Consider the following 21,287-nt stretch of genomic DNA (forward strand, 5'->3'; position numbering starts at 1 on the left):
GTAGACCTCTATGTTAAATACCATTTGCTGCAAAGAGAAGCTTCTCAGATGAGGGTTGAGAGATGAATTGATCTATGGGTGTAATGATAAGTCATTAGGAGTCAGTTTCATGCTATGTCTGTTTAGCAGCATAATAGTAGTTAGGCTCTCCCCTAGGGCCTATGACTTGTTTGGCCATAGGTTCGTAGCCTGATGATGTTCCTGGTATGGGTTTCATCTTGTGGAGTGGGACTTTAATCACAAGCTCCCATGATGTTTGTGCCCCTATCGCACCAGTGGGCAGGGCAGGCCAATCATTATTGCGGATTACAGGAGTATGATTGATGCTTACTTTTCTCCTCCAGTAACTTGTATTTTACCTTCAGCACTAAACACTAACCAGTACTGAGCCATCTCTGTGACCCGAGTCCTCTTTCCTTTTTGTCTTCATAGCAGGAGAAAAGAAAAGCTAGCAGGCCAGGAGCTGCCATTGAGCATGAAGGTACATTTTTAGGAAAGCAAATTGTACAGATCTGTGACCCAGAGCCACAAGCTGCCTGTAATCCACTGACCTAATGTTATGGATCAAATGGCATCTCAGATGTTGGAAAGTACTTGAAACTTTGTTATCCAACTAGAGGGACAGAGTCATAACACCAAGTTCTCACTTGGGACTGTTACAAGAACACAAGCTTGGCTTCAGTCTAAAGATCTGAGCAAACACTGGAGTGAATCACATGTACCTCTGCAGTAAGAACAATTGTCTTTATTTTTAAAGAAAATCGTATAATGTATTTTGTTGATATCTTTCCTGTCCCTCTACTCTTCTCAGCTATCCTACAACTCCCTGTTCTTTCTCTCTCTCTCAAAAAAGGAAAGAAGAAAGAAAAAAGCCCACCTAGCCAAAACAAACCAAACAAAAAAAGCACATTAAACAAACAAACAACAACAACAAAAACCTGATGACTGCTTTGTGTTGGCCAACTACTGCTAGGCATGAGGCTTGCCCTGGAGTGTGTTGTATAGCCAGCATCACTCCATTGGAGAAAACTGATGAGCCCTCGCCCAGCAGGTATCAATTGCAAATGGCTTCTTGGTTAGGGGTAGGACTTTGTGCCCACCTCTCCCTGCTGGGGTTTTGTCTAGCTAAGCTTCTTGCTATTGATGGGAATTAGCAGAGAGACCCTCAGCTGAACAAAGCCTGGAGAGTGAGAGACTTTGGAACACAGAGTTCTAAATGGGATGTCTTTATCACCGCCCTCCCCTCAAGGCTCAGGGATCTATGTGGAAGAAGAAAGATAATTAGAGCCAGAGGTGGTGATGATTCCCAAGAAATTGTGTTTCCCAGACACAGCGGGACTGATGCACAGTAGACCCACAGAAAGTGGGGCCCCGTGAACTTTTAAAGGCGTTTTAGAAGGGTCCTCTATAGAAGGCCCTTCACTGCTAGGCTCCCACCTGTAACTTGTTTCCAAGGTGCTCGGTGCTCTAGCTTGAGCCACTGCAGGTAGCAAGGGCTTAGCTTACAGGAGTTATGTCCACGGGCATATGCATCTTTTACTCCCTGGGAGTTAGACACTAAAGGAGAGTCATACCTTCATTGAAATGCATTCTAATAATATTTAAAACTGCTAAATGCATAAGGGAGTAAACAGTATGTCCCATTGTGGAGTTGGGAGGAGGGATCCACGTAAATGATTTCCCCCACTGAGAATAGAAATCACTGAAACTTGTTACTGTAATTTATGTTGCACATGAGGAAAGACCTGCTAGCTTTCTACAAACTGCTTTTGACTGATAAACTAAACTCTAGTTCCTCCAAAGAACAAATGGCCTATATTTCTAGCCTCAAGTGTTCTCAGCATGCACTATAAACATCTGGGGGAATTTCCACGAACAGCTTTACAAACCTAAGTCATAACAGGAGATCTGACTTCTCTTGAGTACTCTGATTCTTCACATCTTCTCTGCTGGGGCTACACTATTTAACTTAAAGTTGGGTTAGATTATATTTGTGTTATGTGACCTTCCATGTTAGGTTGCTATCTTATAGCATCATCAATGTATTCACACACACACACACACACACACACACACACACACACACACACACACACAAAACAAAACAAAACAAAACAAAACAAAACAAACAAACAAAAAAACAGTATGCCCACTCAAAGCCTGCGTGGTCTTCCATTTTAATGCAAGTAGTCAGGAAAAGTAAAGAGGTTAGCTTGAAGTATTTTAATCTTGTTTAAATGACCAAACTCTGGCCTCCTTTGATTTTGGTTTTTAGGTCTGTAGTAGTGCATGCAGTCATTGCATAGAAAGAAAGTTCCCCCAACTCAAGATTCTCTGGGAATAGATGGATTGTGGGACTAAAAACAGGAAAGGCCTGCTTCATGAAGCTGCTCTGTGCCTTGGTGCATGTCATTCACCTCTGCAAAAGTGACACAGGTGTGAATTGTATACACTCTCTGCAAGTCCTAGAACATTTCAGGAATGGCTGCTCATTCGTGAAAGGTAGGCAGCAGGCTGTAGGGATCTGACCTGGCTAGCTTCTTCATGTGCACACTTTTGTGATTTACTTCTGTGATCCGAAGCGAATGTCCATTTCATCATAATGAACTTGGGTTGAGTTCTCCGCCTTTGCATCCTTCAACCTAGACAGAGACTTGGGTTCTGTGGGTCTGTTTGCTGCTTCTATTTGTAGGGAGGAGAGATTTGCCTTGAAAGACGGAGAGGTTGAATGGGAAGGAAAAGCGGAGTGCAGTCCCTCCCCCAGTATGTCGAGGGAGGGAAGCTCCTTCCTAGGTCTATTTGCTTTGCAAGGGTCTTCTTTGTTGCAGTCTTTTTGTGGGCACCCACTGAAGTCTCAGTGTACTCAAGCTTTAGAAAAGGCCATTGGCCAGTCTTTGTTTTCTTTGTTGAACTGTTTATTTTGCTTTCTTCCCACGAGGTTCCCTGGCCCTGCTCTGACAACGCTTTTCTGCATGAATTACATTCCTCAGAGCCACAAGTCTCCTAGTTCTTCCAGTCCATTTGATTCTGGCTTATGTGTTCAGTCTATAGCTTCCATCTGCCTGAGGTCTTTGCCAAGCAGAATACTTGCTAAATGACTCTAACATGGGGACCTAAAGACATTTTTTAAATGTCATTAGTAAGAGGAGTCGAGATTCATTCAAGTTGTTAACCTGGCCATTCTGCAGTCATTAAATCAGTGAAGGAAGGGCTGCTAAGCTGTTTGCTTTCCTTTGAGTGTGGAAAAGGCAAGTGAGGGCAGCTAGTGCAGGTTGGTCCCCTCATGTCCAATTAGTAAGTGTCAGCTGTGCCATGGGGGCACATCCATTCCATTTAAGTGGAAGCTGCATCTGAGCTATCTCATCATTCCTGTTTCTGAATTTTAGACATTTACATTTGTAAATCCTGTCGTTATCATTTGCAAAAGTACATTGTCTTCTGTGTAGAAATAACAAAAGCAAGTAGTATTCAGATGCTCAGCCGTGGCTGTTGCTTTTTCTTCTGTGTATTTTCTTTTTTTAATTTTCTGAAGCATATCTTATAGCTGGAACAGAGAATATCTCCCAAATTCAAAATTATGCTTTTAAACTTCCATCAATAAAGAGCAGATTATTGATTTTTGAATGCATTATACCTCATTGCAGGTGTCTGCAGCATAATTATACAGTTTGCAAAATTTAGCTGTCTTAAGAGCAAATTTCTGGGAAAGAAGAGTAGGAACAGATATGATTAAGACATTATATACATTAGTATATATGTGTATTATATACATATGATTATTTTCAAAGTATGATTTTTTTTAAATTTTTTGAAAATTAATTGGGGAATGAGAACAAAAGTATTCCAAGTGATAGCAAATGAATATTCATAGTGAAAGAGGGTTTTCAGGTCTCTGTGTGGTGAAATGTGATGTTTCTTATAAAATTTTTTGTTGGCAGGTTAAACCTAAATTCCAGACAATTCAGCTTAAAAATATGTCTATTTATTCATCTGTCCGTCCATCCGTCCATCCATCCATCCATCCACCTACCTACCTACCTTCCTACCAACCTACCTACCTGTCTGTCTATTTTTGTCTATGTGCATCTGTGCAGACCATGTCATACGTATGTATGTCGAATGACAACTTGGACTAGGCACTCTCCTTTCACTGTGTAGGCTCTGGGATGCAGACTCAGGATGTCAGACTTGGCCATAGGCAGCTTCACTAGCTGAGCCATCCCAATGGCCTCAGTTGGTTTTGTTGGTTTGTTTTAACCTGTGATTTTTTTGTTTGCTTGGTTGTTACTTGCACATTCACAGGAATCTTGATTTTACTCAAGCACATGACGTTTATGGTATCAAACCAGGAGCCTACATTTATCAGTCCTGCACCTAGAAATAGTTCTCTCCTGGAATTTCCGAGATGAAAGATTTTGTCAGGAAAGGCTGAACATACTATACTGATGGAAACAATACAGATCTATTTCTACTCAGATCTTTCTTGAAGAGGCTTTCCCAGGAGCTGCTGCTTTTGCCGCTGCCTCTTCTTCCTCCTCTTCTTTATCCTCCTTCTCCTTTCCTTCCTCTTCCTCCTCTTCCTCCTCCTCCTCCTCCTCCTCTTCTCTTTTTCTGGCTTTATTTGAACTAGCCTCATGGTATCTGAGCATTAAGAGTTCCCTAAATGGCTGAGTATTCTCAGGGCACAGGCTTCTGTGACAGTAAAAGTGATCCAGACAACTCTGAGGTTCAGTTGTTTTTGCCCAGCAGAGGTACTTCCTGCTTCTGGTGAGCGCTGATATTAGGTTTCCGGTGAGCTAAAACACAGCACCTGATGATACTCCATGTGTGTCACAGGTAATGATCCTTGGGCACAGGCCTCACTGAAGAATTACTACCTCTAAGAATAGGCCCTCTCTACCTGACTGTATATTTGCTACATTAGTCTACAGCAATGTTGCTTTCCTGGGTTTCAGCATGTAATTCCAGAAAATTAAGCCCAAGGATTCTGATTATCCTCTCTTATCGGCGTTTCACCAGGTATCCCTGGCTGACCTGGAACTCACTATGAAGACCAGGGCGATCCACCTGTCTCTGCCTTCTGAGTGCCAGGATAAAAGGTGTGTGGCACCATGTCAGGCTGGTTATTCCTCTAGTACCATCAGTCTTCTCTGTTCATGGTAGCAGGTCCTGAGCCAGGTTCTATTCTCAGCTCTGCCACAGGTTAACAGGATCTTTGAGCACTTTCCTTGGCCTTTGTTTTCAGCTGCAAAAGCCCTGGAGAATGGGCTATTACGGCAATGTCTGTGTTTGCTCATTGTTTTTCTGTTTGTTTGGTTTTGTTTTTCCTTTTGTACAGACACACTGAAAGGGATTCTGAAAACATGACTCTATCCTGTGCATGCTCATATCCTTTTATTTTCTTCCATGAGCCATAGGTTTCTGTCAGATTACTTAATCTCTCCAACTCTGCTCACCATCCCATCCCATTTTCTATCTAGGAATCAATGGCGGGTATGCCTGGAGCACCTAGCATAGTGTCTCACACAGCACAGAGATTTGGCAAAGAGCAGATTACCTTATACAAACCTAATCCCAAACTTAACTCACGTGCCTGAGGTTCTGCTTCTTTTCCTCCCATCCTTGAACAACTCTGAAATTGGGGTGTATTTTATAATCTGTATGCTTTTTTGTCCTTATTGGTGAAGTGGTACCCCTGAGGAAGCTTCAGGTGTCTCTTAATAAAATTATTTTGTTTTCATTTCCTTTTCTTTGTCCATGGACCGTAGTGGTAAAAGCTTTTAAAATAAAAACTACATTTGAGTAAGTCTTTCAGAGTTCTTTTAATAATGAAATCAAAACCTGAAAGTGAGACAGAAGTCTTTTTCAAAACCCTGCATCTTTAAAGTCATGTCACTTTAGAGTTGGAAATGTGTGCTTGTTTGTCTTTAGCAGAAACAAAAAGAAAAAGAAAAAGCTTCTCTGTCACCTTCTCTCCCCACTAAGATCTCAGCTCCCGTTTCCCAAATTTTACAATAGTGAACCTTCTTGGAAAACTGCAAAGTTAAAATGTCGAGAGAATGTTTTCACAATGCTTCTGCTGCCTACATCTTAGAAAATGAAAAACGAGGGCTCCTCAGCCTGGCAGGGGTAAAGCGGGAAGCGTGTGCTGCGGGCTGGCTGAGCGTGTATTTGTGAAGATGCATAGCCCAAGCTCTGAGAGGGTAAGGCTTCATGATTAATGGTGTTTATTCTTGACAGAAGCCTCCTTTATTTATCTGCAATACAGCTTAGTGATTTTATCAGGCACCTGAATGAAAAATATTCAGTCATACCAATATTGCAGTGTAAATTGAGTAGAGTCACTTTTTATTATATCTTTCTGCCTTATCATCTGCACAGTAATTTTCTAGCAGAGGTTTGATATGGAAAGGCTGGATTTAGTCGTACTTGACACAAAGCCTCTTCAATTTCCTCTAAAAGTTCAGGCTTAGAAGTGTGTGTGTGTGTGTGTGTGTGTGTGTGTGTGTGTGTGTGTGTGTGTGTGTGTGTGTGTGTGTTATAAACACCTCTGTCCTATCCAAGCAGTTTGAGGATTTGGAAGAGTAAAGATAGAGATAAAATGTACAAACCTGGACAGAAAAACCTGTTAGTATAAGAATATGCAGTAGCCGGAAACTCACTTGGAGAACTCCTGTGTTGTATGAGCTTCTGGCCTTAGCGCTGGAGCTTTGTTTGGCTGTATGGCCCGGCTCATCTAATCAATCACTATCAAGCCTCATCAGCATAAACCTGGCCCTCTCATTTCCTCTGGAAATAGCATCAGCGTGGAGGAGGAGAGTGCCCCAGAGAGGGCATCAGTGGCTGCAAAGATGGCAGCAGTACTGTCACAGGGATGAAGAAAGGAAAAAGAAGACTCATTTTCTGATGAACGATGGAGCCTTACTTTTCTGGCTCAGAATTCCACATACACCTGTCTTTGCTGTAAACATCTACCCTCTAAGTCTAAAAGTAGGCTCAATGTGAAGTCAGGATTAATTTCTTGGACTCTTAACATTGCGTTTTTAATGATTGATTCATACCTAATAGTGACTTTTCAAGAGAAAAATCCAGAATTATTGCTTCTGAGATTTTAGAAACATCTGCTTATCTAAAACTGTCAAACCATCCAGGCAAATGTACAACCATGGGTTGATTCATCTTCTTACTGCTTTTTTAAAAATTCTTTGAGAATTTCATATAATATATTTTTTGTTATATTATTTTCCATCCTGCAAGTCTTACCTGAGCCTCCCTGCTCCCTACCCACCCAACTTTATTCTCTGTCTTAAAACAACAAAGAAAGAAGCCACTAAAAAGCAGGGAGTTCAGTTTCGGTTGGCAACTGTTCCTGAGCATGGAGCATAGCACGCTGGAGTGTGGCTGATATGCCATTGAAGAGAACCTAGTTTCCCTCTATTCCCAAAGTGTTTGTAAATAGTGTCGTGGTTGGGAGTGGAACTTTGTACCCACTTCCCTTCCTTTATGCTGGGATTTTTGTCTGGTTTGAGCTTCTGCAGGTCTTGTGCATGCTGTCACAGTCTCTGTTAGTTCATGTGTACATCATTGCTGTTGTGTCTGGAGAATGTGTACTTCAGAGTTATTTCCCCCTTATAGTTTGGGGATATCATGGCTCAAACTCACATTTTCACAATGTGAAGGATAGGCTTCTTCATTATAGAAGGATGTGGAACCTAGACAAATGTTGGAAGTTTGCCAGTGTGGTTAGCTCTTACCTGGGACTTGGCTGTTTGCTAAACATGACTTTTTAAAATCAAAATGTTTATATTTTTATGTGTATTTTCTTTTGGACCCCAGGTATTATTTTGCCTTTTGTACATTTTAAATAAAACTTCCTACAGACATATACTGAATATTTATTGAACATACTCTCAGTTCCTCTTGTTCTCATCCCTCTCTATTTTCACCCTGCTCACCCTTGTTTCTCTACTTTGTTGTCTAGACAGTCTTTCTTTGCCCCCGCCCGTGTGTGTGTGTGTGTGTGTGTGTGTGTGTGTGTGTGTGTGTGTGTGTGTGTGTGACTATGTATCACCAGTGAGTACTCAGGAGAAACAGTTCAGGATACAGGTATAGGTAAGAACCCCAGGTGCTCAAGAAAAATTTCTATTATTATTTTGTTGAAAATGCATTGTCTTTAGAACAAAATTCCTTTCCCTTGTTTTATGCCCCCGATTCTTAGATTGTATCTTTTCATAGTGTTCTGTCTATCTTGAAGTTAGTATTCATTTTTTATTATTAATTTATCTTTTCTTTATTTGAATGTTGAAGTTCCTCAACTTTTCTTCAGTCTCCAATATTCTGTCCTGTCTTTGGTACATTCCAGGGTTGAGGCATTCCAGTGTGCCTTCTATTTTATTTAATGTGTTTTTTGTTTATATTTTTTCAATTTGTCTTCTTTTCAGTATTTATACCTCTCTAGAGTTTATCTTTCATATCTTACACTGTCTTTCTTACTTTCTCAGCTGTTTGCGGTGTGTTAGGATTCATTCAGAAATTTGTATTTTCTGTGATTTCTTGGAACACCCTTGCTCACCCCTTAAGCACTTCAGGATTGAATATAGTTTACTGGAGGCCATTGCCTCAGGATTGGTAGTTTTACAGAGTCGTGCTGTTCAATTCCTCATTTACTTGTATCTTTACATGGAAAGTTGAAGATCTGGAGTTAGATGACACATTGGATGTATTTATTTTTTTAAAAGCTTATTCCTTTGTTTACTTATTTGAAATCACTCTGAATGTTGCTCTGTTCAGTAGGCATCAGGCTGTTGCACAGTTGAGGTGTTGTTTTGCTGTGCCAGAGAGGCAGTTGGGATTCAAACCTCCACCCCTGTATCACTGCAACTAAAGCATTGTCTGCAAAGACAATCACTATCAAAGGCAAGCCAGTAATGACCGTACAGTAAGAGTCAGAACGTTAGTCATCTCATCAGCACCCATCATTTTAGGGGTCAAAGGAGCACTAAAAGTACCTACCAATTGTACTAATAGATTATTTATTGTGGATATGTTTGGAAATGGGAGCGGGGAGGCAGTACCAACAGCAGCAACCAAGAAACTTAGGGTTAGACTGATGGTGCTGGTTTTAAAGAAAAAGTAGAGGAGAAAGATACCTTGAAGAGGAAATGGAAGAGTGGGGAGGGGGTGAGGCAGCCTTTGCTAGAAGTTGGCTGAAGAGAAATAAATGAAGAAAGCTAGTCCTGGTTCTCGAGAGGCTTAGCTGCAGAGGTAGTACATACCTCACTAAGTAACCTGTGTTTTCTAGGGTAGAGGAAAGCGAAATGGGAAGGAGCAAGGACACGTAGGTGAGTGTTCAGAGCATGAAGGACTGGCTTCCTGTTTGTTGCGTGCCTACTGCTCCTCAGTAGTTCTGCTCTGGCAACTGGACCTTCCTTTGGGACATCTGGTCACAGCCAAGATTCTAAGCAGCTCTTTGTGTCACAGAGTCACATAAGCACAGGGCCAGCACCAACAGCTGAGACCAGTGGTGTGGCCAGTATCTGAAACTCCACCTGTGAAGTGCTATCTTCTGACTGGGGTCTTTTTGAAATGGTGTCCTTCAGTTGTTCCAAGCTGAGTCTGTGTCTTCTGATGGTCACAGTTCAACCCTGTTCCAAGCCTCTCAGTCCACTATGCCACCAGTGCCTTACCCCAGGACCCAGGGATCTGTTTTGTGCCCTGCCCATGCCACTGGGGCCAGGTGACTGTGGTACTAACTCAGCAGGGGTCGTTTTGAAATGGTCTCACAGCTGTTTCATGAATGAAAGCACAGCATATCCACCCCTTGCTGCATTCTCCTTTTTCTATACTCTTTATGATACCCATGAATAGGGCTACTGTACAGACCTCTCTAGACTGTCTGTCATGAGCTGTGTCTCCTAGAGTTGGCTGACTGGAGCTGTTTTTCTCTGTCCTCTGGAGGCTAGACTCTGGATTTTCTCTCCTACAAAAATTCTGTTCTTTATTGCTATTAAAGATAGACATATTCATAGGTGATTGAATTGTTCTCATCACCATTGTCCACATTATTCCTGGAGATTCTGAAGACTATGCCTGGGGGTTGTTGACCATCTTCCTCTCCTGTTTTGCCCATTTGAATATTACCTTTGATATGGATTTAGAAATTTATCAAATTTTAGAAAATAGAATCTGTAGAATGAAGGGACAGATGGAACAAAAATTATTTAAAATTCTTGCTTATTTTTAAAGAAAAACAGTTCTAGGACTGTAGAGATGACTTGGTAGTTAAGATCACTCACTGACGCTCTTCCAGAGAACCCTAATTCAATTCCAAACACCTATATGGTGCCTCACAACCACCTGTAACTCCAGTTCCATGAGATATGACTCTGGCAAAACACCCATACACATAAAATAAAATAAAATAAAATAATAAAATAAAATATTTATTTAGAAAGTGCCCTCTTTTAAAAATGAAAAGGAAGTTGTTGAACTAAAATTAGGAAATAACTATGCCTACTTCAGGAAACACACATTAAGTTTTACTAAGGCTGAATCAAAGCACTATTAAAGAAGTGAGATGTGGGGTCTCCTAGAGAATGCCAAGGGTGTCCAGTAGCTGGGTTTACTGGCTTCAGACCAGCTAATGCCCCATGGGAGCCAAGAGGAAAATTATTACAAGCAGACTGTGGCAGTGAGGTCACTGTCCTTCCCCAGGCAATAACAGCTACAGACATGAGGCTTGTAGGGACCAAGATTTACTAAACATTTACCATGTTACAGGTACTAGGCTAATTGCTTTCTGTTTTCACTAGCTGTCTCCGTATCTGTGCCTTCTGTTTCTGAAATTCAAAAACATAAAGTAGATGCTTTCACATGTAAACAGACCATGTGTTTTAAATAACGTCAACTGAAGTATATCCTTACAATTGTCCCATTTTATTGTTGCTTGTAACCTCTTACAATACCATACTTGCTTGGTTTCAGGCCTCCACGGCGTGTGTGTGTGTGTGTGTGTGTGTGTGTGTGTGTGTGTGTGTGTGTGTGTGTGTGTGTGTGTGTTGTGTGTGTGTGTGTGTGTGTGTCCCTGTCTGTCCTGGAATGTATTCCCTGCAACTAAGAAGGAAAGCCTGTGATTTCTTTGTAAAAATTAAACTATTGCCTGTCTTATCCATTGAGACCTAATAATAGTAGAGTAAAACAAAGTTTAAAAATCTCATTCACTCTGTGAAAGATGTTGAGTCCAAGATTTTTCTCTGTGTCTGGAGATACCTAGAAATGCACAGGCCAAGGGGAGTTGGACATTGAGGGAAAGAAGCCCCTCTGACTTTGTCTAGATTGGCCTCCACGTGGGGATTTAGATACCCCCATACGAGGAAGAAAAATCCATAGGAAAAGAATGGGTATTCAAAAAGAGCAATCTATTAGTTCTGGAAAGGAGGGGAGAAAAGGGCAGTGTCTGTACACTGTTAACACAGACGGCTGGGAAGGCTTCTCAGAAACAGCTGAGGTGCCCTAGATTCCAGCAGTGGAAAGCAGCTCATACCCTTCAGTTCACAGTTCCAGGGCTAGAAAAGGATTTGCAGTTAACAGCATACTTCTCACCTACTCAGTGGCCACTGTGTATAATTGAAATATGTCTCTGTGGATTTTATCACAGAACTGGAACACAATGATTGATTATCACACTTCTTATATACTAATATGTATTTGTGTAATATAAAATGCATAATGTATTAAAATACATTTTGTTTGTTTGTTTGTTTCGAGGCAGGGTCTCTCTATGTAGCCCTGGCTGTCCTGAAACTCACTGTTTTTAATATATTGTTTTAGCATCTTTTTTTGTTGCTCTGATAAAATACCTTGAAATGGTTTGTTCTGGCTCACAGTTCAAGAGTACAGCCCATCATGGCAGGATAATCAATGAAGCAGCTGGCTATTTAGCATCCAGGAAGGGGGGCGGGGTTATGTCTCTAACACTTTAGATTTTTTTTTTACATTTAATTACTTAGTGTATTATTTTGTGTGTGTGCACACTCGTAAATGCAAGCATATGTTGTGCTGCACATTTGGAGGTAAAAGGACAAATGGTGCCAGTCACAGTGGGTGGGTCTTGCCTCCTCAATTAACACAATTAAGACGATTCCCTATAGGCGTGCTCAGAGACCTGTCTCCTAGATGATTCTATACTCTATCTAGTTGACAATTAGCACTAATCATTACATTAACTATGTTGCTGGATACACAGTACATTTTTTAAGAGAGAAAGAAAAGTTCGATTTTATTACACATTGCAAAAATGGGGACTTTCGTATAGGGTATTGATACTCCATTTGTTTGAAAGTTAGACTTAATGTTATGGTTTTGAGTGTAATATATACATCTGTAGTAATATTGAAAACTTGTTATTTAGAGAGCATTTTGTCACCTGTCATCTAAGTGAGGCCTGCTGGTTTACCCCCAGCTTTCCCTTTCCTACCCCAGTTTCTAAAGTGTCAGAGGGCAGGCAAGATGGCCAAGGTAGTAAAGGTGCATGGCACCAACGGCGATAGCTGGAGTTCAGTACCCATGCCCGGAACCTGTGTGGTGGGAGGAGAGAGCCAGCTCCTCCAGGTGCATGGCACCAAAGGCCATAGCTGGAGTTCACTACCCATGCCTGGAACCTGTGTGGTGGGAGGAGAGAACCAACAACTCCAAGTTGTCCTCCAACCTTCATCTGTGTACCATGATGTATGCTTACATGTACATATGTGTACTCACACAAAAGATAAAATATATAATGAAATATAAAATTAAATCTATACAGTTAGATTTATTCAACCTTTTGTTATTGTTAAATGATTAAGTAGGCAGGAAGAACTATGGGATCTCCATTATCTCCTAAGGACTTAATTGAGCCAGTAGTGTGTTCTGTAAAAGGTTTTTCACTAAAAAAAGAAGCACTGTATATCATAGTTGACTGGATGGACTTTCATTTAATTTTTCAACCTTGGAATTTTAATCTGTCAACAGAGATCATTGCAGTGACTTTTTCATCAAATTGGTCTTAGCAGTCATCTCTGGGCAGAATAAAGTCCATTTTCTCTATAAGCCTTGACACTGGTCCTATAATATGGTACGTAAATAGAGGGCATGTGTCAGTGTGTATGATTTTCTTGGCTTCTCCACGCACAAGAAATGCCTCTGATTTGCCTTAGGGACAGCTTTCTCCACTCTCAAAAGTTCATATACACTGTCTTCTGCTGTCTACTTGGCACTTAGACCACTGACTTAAGAAGTCTGTCTTTGTTCAATAATAGTAAATATTGTATTATTTATTCTACTTTTAAAATCACCAAACCTTTTTTTGGATACTGGTGACACACACCTTTAATCCCAACACTCCAGAGGCAGAAGCAGGCAGATCTCTGAGTTTGAGGCCAGCCTGGTCTACAGAGCAAGTTCCAGGACAGCCATGGCTCTGCAGAGAAAACCCTATCTTGAGGGGGGAAAATCACCAAACTTTTTATAAATTTTGAAAAATATTGTATATCTGTACTTTTTCCCCTAAATTTAATTGATTGTGACTACTATGAGCAATTTCAATATGTGAACTTAGCTGTCGTGGTTACTTGTCTGTCCTCTCTGTCCTGAGTCCTGGTTAATGGTTCATGTTTCATGATCCGTACATCCTAGATGCCTCCTGTTGATGCTTTTGTGCTCTACTCCCCATCCCTGATGACCAAGCATTCAAATATATGAGCTTCTGTGGACCATCCTTATTCAAACCACCACATAGGGTCTGATGGGGAAGTCCACCTCAGAGTATGCAGAGAAATGGAGCAGTATGGAAGGTAGACCCACATCCACTGCAGTGCTTGGAAGCTAAATTGTCATGTGGACATTGTTTAGGGCTGTAGAATGAAAGAGCTTTTATTGGCCAGTTTCAAAAATGATGGGCATGGAGTTTACATGTATCCCTTCTAGCTCTCACAGCAGCAGGGAGGAAGCTGCTGGAGTCCCAGGACACCCATCTCATGTGAGTAGGAGTGAGTTGTAGCCCACATTCAGGTCCTTTCACGAAAGGCCCTGCATTTCATTAGTGAGCTCATGATCTTAACAACCTCATGTGGTTCTCTGACTTTACCAAGGGAGTCTTGGGAAATCCAAGGAGGTTCTTCAGGGACGAGGACAAAAGGACTCTTATTCAAGTTGCTGCGTTGGAGACTATAAATAGATGCTCATAGCAGCTGTAAATGTAACTGCCAAAATTTGCAATTGTCCACGATACCTTCAGTAGTGATATGGATAAGTAAACTGTGGCTCATCCGATTAATAGAGTATTACATGATGCTGAAAAGAAATGAGTTTTTAAAGACAAACAGGATTATGTCATTTCCAAGAAGATGGATGGAATGGAATTATGTTCAAACAAGCAAAACTCAAAGACACATATTATTTATTTTCTGTCATGTGGAATCTAGATTTTTTTAAAAAAAGAAATCGAACTATTTGTGATGTTGCACATGAGGATGTGGGATAAACGAGGATAATGGCCAATGAATCTTATCAAGTTCATTTATGTACATGTATAAACATCATAATGAAATCCATTACTGCAGAGTGAACACACACAATGGGGAGGAAGGAAGGTTTTCATCAGCGAAAGAACACTTAAGGAAACAAGTACTCATCACTGAGTGAAAGAAGCTGAGTGGAAGGCCGTGTGCTCTTAGGGGAGATTGACAATGCCAGGAATCTGCCTGTGTGTGGTTCAGGGGACCAGAAGTCTGTACTACAGCTTGATAGCTTGATTTTGCTGTGAATATGAATTTGTTCTGAGAGTCAGTCTCTCTCTCATTTGACCAGGATGACCTCAAACTCAGAAATCACACACTTCAGGAGTGCAGAGATTAAAGGATGAAAGGTGTGCATCACCATACCTGACTAGAATGTCTTTAAAAACCAAAACTCCCAGTATTTCAAGATCTGAAATTATGTAGCATTCCACGTGTGCCAGTCCTGATATGTGTTGCCTGTTTATATGTTGTATGATATAACTTTACATGTTCAGATGTATAAATGCCCTTGTGTATTATGGGTAAGCCTGTGTACCAGGCACAGTCATAACATATATATATATAAAGAACAAAATAGACAGCCCCGTACCCCACCCCACCCCGCTCCACCCCACCCCTGGGTAAGCCTGGGTACCAGGCACAGTCGTAAGACTTATATAAAGAGCAAGATAGACAGCCCACTACCCCAACCCTCCCCACCCCACCCCATCCCCGCCAGCAAAGCACAGTAAGGATGGAGACTGTGCCTCGATCGTACAGCTGCCAGCCGTAGAGCTGCCTTCCCCATACCTTCCCTCCACCGACTGACTGATGCCTGTCCTCAGGATTCCCGATGAGTCCTCATTGAGTCACCATTGGGAAACACTTTCCTGTTCGTGCAGGAGAAGTGGATGGCTTGGATTTACCAGATGACTTGTTTCCTGAGGGCAGTTAATGAGCAGCGTGCTTATTTTGCACTCTTCCCTGAAGCCTGTCCCGGTCACCTTGTTTGTAAACAGTGATCTGTATCTCTGAGCGCATCTGTCTGCGACCCATTTGGCAGCTGGTTAAAGTCTACCAGCTTTATCTCTGGATCTTGGAGTCATATCCTTTCTGCTGTGCTGTTGCATCTCACTAGTGTATAAATGGCCTCGAGACCAGCACCTTTGCGGGGATGACGGTAGCTAAGTCTAGAGGCCTTCTGGGAAGCTCCTGTAGTTCTTCCTGCAGTCTTCCTGTGGCCAAAGCTCAGAAAGAGGCTGCAGAGTACCTGCCACTCCTTCACAGAATGCAGTAAAGAACAGCAACCTTGGAGCCTCCAGTCACTTGCCTCACCCTGGGATGTGTGAGTGCTCCAGCCCTCCCTCCATGGCGTCCATGGGTTTCTGAATATGTATTTGTCTTCATGGGCATGATTCTCCCAAGTGGAATTGGGGCTGATGAGGACAGGATATTAGAGACAGAATAGGTTCTCGTCTTTGTCGAAACTGAAAGCAAAACAAAACAACAAAATAACCCACTAAGTAGGGTGACATGCTCCACCAGTTTATATTTCATATTGGTCGATCTGCTGGGGATCACCACAGTGTTTCCAGGAGGTGTCTTGTTAAGGACGCAGCGAAGTGGCTATTGTTTGTGTGTCTGCTGGTATCTTAGCAAAAAACCCACAGAGGGGTTTATGTTTGGTGAGGATTATTTTGAGTCAAATTGGAAGGATTGGCCATTCTTTCTGGTAGAAGTGAATGTGAGCTTCCTGTGTACCATGTACCATGTCTGAATGGAGCTTGATTTAACGAGCGACTGAAGGCCACATGGAGGTTAGAAGATGGTTTTCCAGAGACAGGAGCAAACTCCTCTTGTAGTAGAGAGCTGAGGTAGACCGACAGCTTCTGCCAGTTTGTCAGGTGGAATAAAGGCCTTTAATTTTTCAAATTGACACATAAATAGTGTAGTACATAGCATGCAGTAGCTGTCCATGTATGCATGTTATATTTAAGCTTGTGTGTGTGTGTGTGTGTGTGTGTGTGTGTGTGTGTGTGTGTGTGTGTGTGTGTAATTTTACACATTACTAAATGCTAAGAAAACCCCATTCTCAGGAACTGTTTATTAGAGACTTCTTATCCTTTGTATATAATTTCAGGAAACTGGGTTTGCTTGTACTTCACCAGAGGTAGCATCTGAGTAACACCTACAAATGAGAATCTCTGTACTCCCAGCACCTTATTTCACCTTGTTATCTAGGAAGAGAATATCAGATCTTTGCTTCGCGTGCCCAGTACAATTGCTGGAGCCGTTTCCGTTATGATCCTAGTCTGACAGGATGACAGGGCCAGGGGTCCGGTGGCAGTGTCTCCGCTTCTCCAGGGGGGAAGTGGCATTTCACTTTGTTTCGTTTCACTCCTAAACATGTGCTCTCAGTGGCTCTGTCTCTACCAGAGCCTGTTCTTCTGATCGTGGCCTGTGCAAATGGGGCAAGCGGGGAGTAGTACACACGTTCAACCTGTCAGAGCCAGATCCCCGGATCATCCCCAGGAGGAACAGTCTTTCAGGGAAGGAGCACATTGGCACAAGGCTCTCCAGGCTTACCATTCTAGACATGACTGTCCCTGGGGTTGCCAGGAGTGGCTGAATGTCTGTGTGTGATGAGGATGAAGTTACAGACAGGACTCTCTGAAATCCAATACATAGAGAGCATTGTAGAGTTTGCCGTTCAAAAAACCAAACCTTTTCCATTAGCTCATTGCTTACCAGGGCCTGAGCTTGATGGAAACCCAATCCTTTTCTAGGTTTCTAAGCCCAGAGGTGCTGCTCAGTTGTTGGTTCCTTGCTAAATGTAATTAATAAGGATCCATGTGAAAAATGAGCAGTAGCAGAATTCTAAGTACGGCCCTGTGGAAAAGAGAAGTTGCCTTTAAATAGTGGAAGTCCGTTTTCCTTAGCTGCAAGCTCTCTGGAAGCCTGTGCACAGGTATAGAGGCTGGCTTTGCATCTCTCACAGCATGATCTTCCCTCTTATGGGCAGCTTTGCCATCTAGAGGCTCAAACCAGATAAATTCTGCTTTGTTTAATAAGGAAGCACTATAAAGTAAGAAGTACATTTCAAATGGTGCCATTAATATTTGGATTAGTTGGAAAATAGAGTCATAGTTCAGTTGGCTGTTAAGAGGATTTTCTTCATGGGGGAAACTAGCGGCTGACTGTGTGTGTGTTGCACTGAGGATCAAACTCAGCTCCCCATACATTGTGATCAGGTGTTGTATCAATGAGCTAAAACCTTATCCACATTTTGATACAGAGTCTCTTAGACTGGGCTTGAACTAATAACTACTGTAGACCTTGAACTTATGAACCTCAGCCTCAGCCTGAGTTCTGGTATCACGGTTACCTACTCCCACACCTAGCTAAGGCTGGCTTTTCTTAAAAACAAACAAACAACAACAACAACAAAAAAAAACAACTATCTTCAGAGTGCTGTGAAATACGTCAGAAATCAGTTTTTGTTCTCAGCTAATTTCATAGTATTCTTCTACCTGGATTACACCATCCTAATATAAAGGTAAGAGTGCAAAAAATTTGGTTTATACCTGACAAATTTCCCCACGGCATGTCTTTCCACAGACTGTGGAGAACATATATATGTTCCTTTACATATGGAGTTGCATGTCTCATGCATATGTCTCTTTTTTTCTGTTTCCAGGCCTTCTGCCTTATCTAGTAGCCCGACATATCCAGACCTGCCCTTCATTAGAATCTCCCCACACCGTAACCCAACTGCGGCTTCGGAGTCCCCCTTCAGCCCCCCACACCCCTACATCAACCCATATATGGACTACATCCGCTCCTTGCACAGCAGCCCATCCCTCTCTATGATCTCAGCTGCCCGAGGGCTGAGCCCTACAGATGGTAAGTCTCCGACAATTCTTCCACAGATCACCCGACACCCTTGCATTTTACCTGTGGCACTGTATAAAGCCGATCTAGTATGTGGTAAGGTTTTCCACATGACAGGCACTGGGACAAAGTTCAAGATTGAATTCCAGCTTACAACACTGCTTCCATGGGTGGCAGTGTTCGTATTTTATGTAAGGATAGCAGTTTACAGAGAAATTAAGTAACTTGGGACTCAAAGCAAAGTCTGACTGACTCCCCTCCTTGTTGTTATGCCCTTCTCTTCTGCACTCCACGCATTATTAGACAAACCCTGCAGGTATCCCATGCTTGTGTGAGTTCCCTGAGTGCTTTGCCCATCTTCTACTGAATGTTGTGTTCTATATGTTGGAAAGACACGTTTATATAGATGTGTCCCTGAGAGCAGAGCTTTACAAACTCTGCTGTGCATGTGCATCGTCTGGGGATCCTGATCACGGGGGCTGGAGCAATGTGGAGAGGGAGACCTGAGTCTTTGTGCTTATAAAAGCTTCTAAGTGATGTTATTGCTGTTGGTCCATCGTGGGCCACATTGAAAGTATCAAGAGCTGGGGACGGGGCGCCACATTATGTGTGCCTTCAGCCTTTGAGCATGCCGATTAAAACTGAACAATGGACAAAGAGAAAGAGTTAGACTTTATTCCTGTAATTCCTGATAATGCTCATTTTAGGCTTAAAATGTAGGTTTCATTCTTTGGTAATAATTTTTCACACAGGTTCGTGAAATTCGAGCTGGTTATTCATACCCTCCTGTCAAGTTATAACCCATTCCTTAAGTCTTGGGGAGGGCCAGGAATAGTCACTATATCTTCCCTGTATATATGAACCTTTGCCTATATCAACACAGAGTTGCATAAGCCTTGCTAATTGCTGATGGGGGCTATGCATGCTTCCCTGCAGAAGATAAGCCACTGCTGGTGGTTGCAGAGTAAAGAATTACCATGCAGCTCATTTCACCGAACTGTTTGCTGTGATTCCCTTGCCTCTCATTCTAACATGGGAACTACATTCTGAGGCCGTTTGTGCACAGTGGCACCATGCAGGAAGTTTCTCAGGAATCATCCATTCTCGTGTATTTCTAGGAATAGCCATCTTCTAGAAATAGTTACCACCCCATGTTTCTTCCTTTTAAGAATTCAGTGTAGTAAATATTTTTGTAGGGTACCCAAGGGATATATTTTCTCATTTGAGCAATATTTACATTTTAAAAACCTGCCACAAGTAAAACATGATTAATGTTTTTGCTTGGAATTTGATTTTGTGATAAAGGAATGGAAGGTGGTAGAAATAACCATAAGGAGAACAGATGAAGAGAGTGGGGGAGAAGCTCAAGGTGCAGTTGGCTTGTAGAAATTTGATTGGCTGAGGACATGGTACTTGTGGTTATTTTATGGAAATCATGCTCATTGTCTGCATTTAATGAGTGCGAATAAAATATCTGTTGATTGATTGGTGAGTCTGTCTTCCCTTTCCTGCCTCTTAATACTCCAATTAATAACTCTCCTATTGGTATGAAGAGGCAAGAGGAATTCATTGGGGCTTACAGTTCCATAGGGATAGAGTCTATGAACATCATGGCGGCAGGCAGGCATGATAATGGAGCAGTAGCTGAGAGCTTCTTTATCTGCAAGTAGGAGGCAGAGAAAGAGTCAGTTAGCGATGGTGTGAACTTTTGAAACCTCAAAGCCTACCCCCAATGACACATGTCCTCTAAGAAGGCCATACCTCTTAATCCTTCCCAAGCAGTTCCACTAACTGGTGACCAGGTATTCAAACATGTATGCTTTGGGGGGTCATTCTCACTCAAACTACCACAATACATAACCAAATAATTTCATTAATATTTTCCTTTTGTAGTCTAATACTCTAAAGATACCCATTTTTGGTATTTATCATGCATAAAAAGTATTGTATATGGATACAAATCTACAACACCTATTGCCAGGATTTTTCTGCCTGTAGCTAGTCATTGTAAACCTTAAACCTTCACGTCTCAAATGCTATACCCTAAGCACTTTAAAACACTACTTTACTTTTGGCTCCCAGATACCTCATTTCTGGAAATCTAGAGGCCACCCTCAGAACTGCTACAATATCTTGCTGCTTTTGCAAGTAAATTGGCAGATGGAAACCAATTATTATCCTACTCATGTAAGGCTGACTCTTGCCAGTAAATTGTTCCAGATTGATAGGTACATTTTCTTTTTGATTTTCGGGGGGGGGGGGGAGCTTTTAAATTCTGGAACATGAAATTGCAGCTTATCATTCAGTTGTATGTCATTAATGCTGTGCTGCCCTTTTTTCTGTCTTGTAAACTCTGACTTCTCATGTTCATGAGTGTTAACTCAGACACTCCTGGCAGGAGCCTAGGGAAGTATTTTAAGTATGTCTGGGAAGACATCACAGGTGTCGGAGTTGTCTACTGTTGTAAGAAGTATGAACGTATAGTAATTTTCTATAGACAACTATTTTCTTTGCAGAGGGAAGGAGTCAATCATGACCATCTACATACAGCCACCATTCTGGTACCAGCAATGGGACAAGTTTGTGTATTTTGAACATCCCAGAAATTACATTGTCTAGTTAACATCATTACTTTCTTGGCATAAACATGTCTGCTCTGTGATCCTCAAATGACAAAAATTGCATGAATGACATATTTCTCGGAATGTGTCCCGTCTTAAAAGATACATGACTATATATATAGATATCTATATATATCATTTTGAACTCATGTTCGTTTCTTTAAATAAAGAACAAAACTTTTTCTTCTTTTTTTTTTTTTTTTGGTTTTTCGAGACAGGGTTTCTCTGTGTAGCTTTGCAC

General features: G+C 41.7%; 1 protein-coding gene across 2 annotated transcripts in view; it reads left to right on the forward strand.

The window, feature by feature from the left end:
- The window catches only part of Gli3 (GLI family zinc finger 3), a 265,800-nt gene that overhangs the window by 157,927 nt on the left and 86,586 nt on the right, over positions 1-21,287 (forward strand). For both annotated transcript variants that reach the window (XM_076572945.1, XM_015998713.3), the window contains one exon: positions 18,232-18,437. In XM_076572945.1, coding sequence (XP_076429060.1) covers positions 18,232-18,437 — 206 coding nt within the window. The remainder of the gene's footprint in view (positions 1-18,231; positions 18,438-21,287) is intronic.

This window comes from Peromyscus maniculatus, chromosome 5 (assembly GCF_049852395.1).
Source record: "Peromyscus maniculatus bairdii isolate BWxNUB_F1_BW_parent chromosome 5, HU_Pman_BW_mat_3.1, whole genome shotgun sequence".
Classification (NCBI taxonomy): domain Eukaryota; kingdom Metazoa; phylum Chordata; class Mammalia; order Rodentia; family Cricetidae; genus Peromyscus; species Peromyscus maniculatus.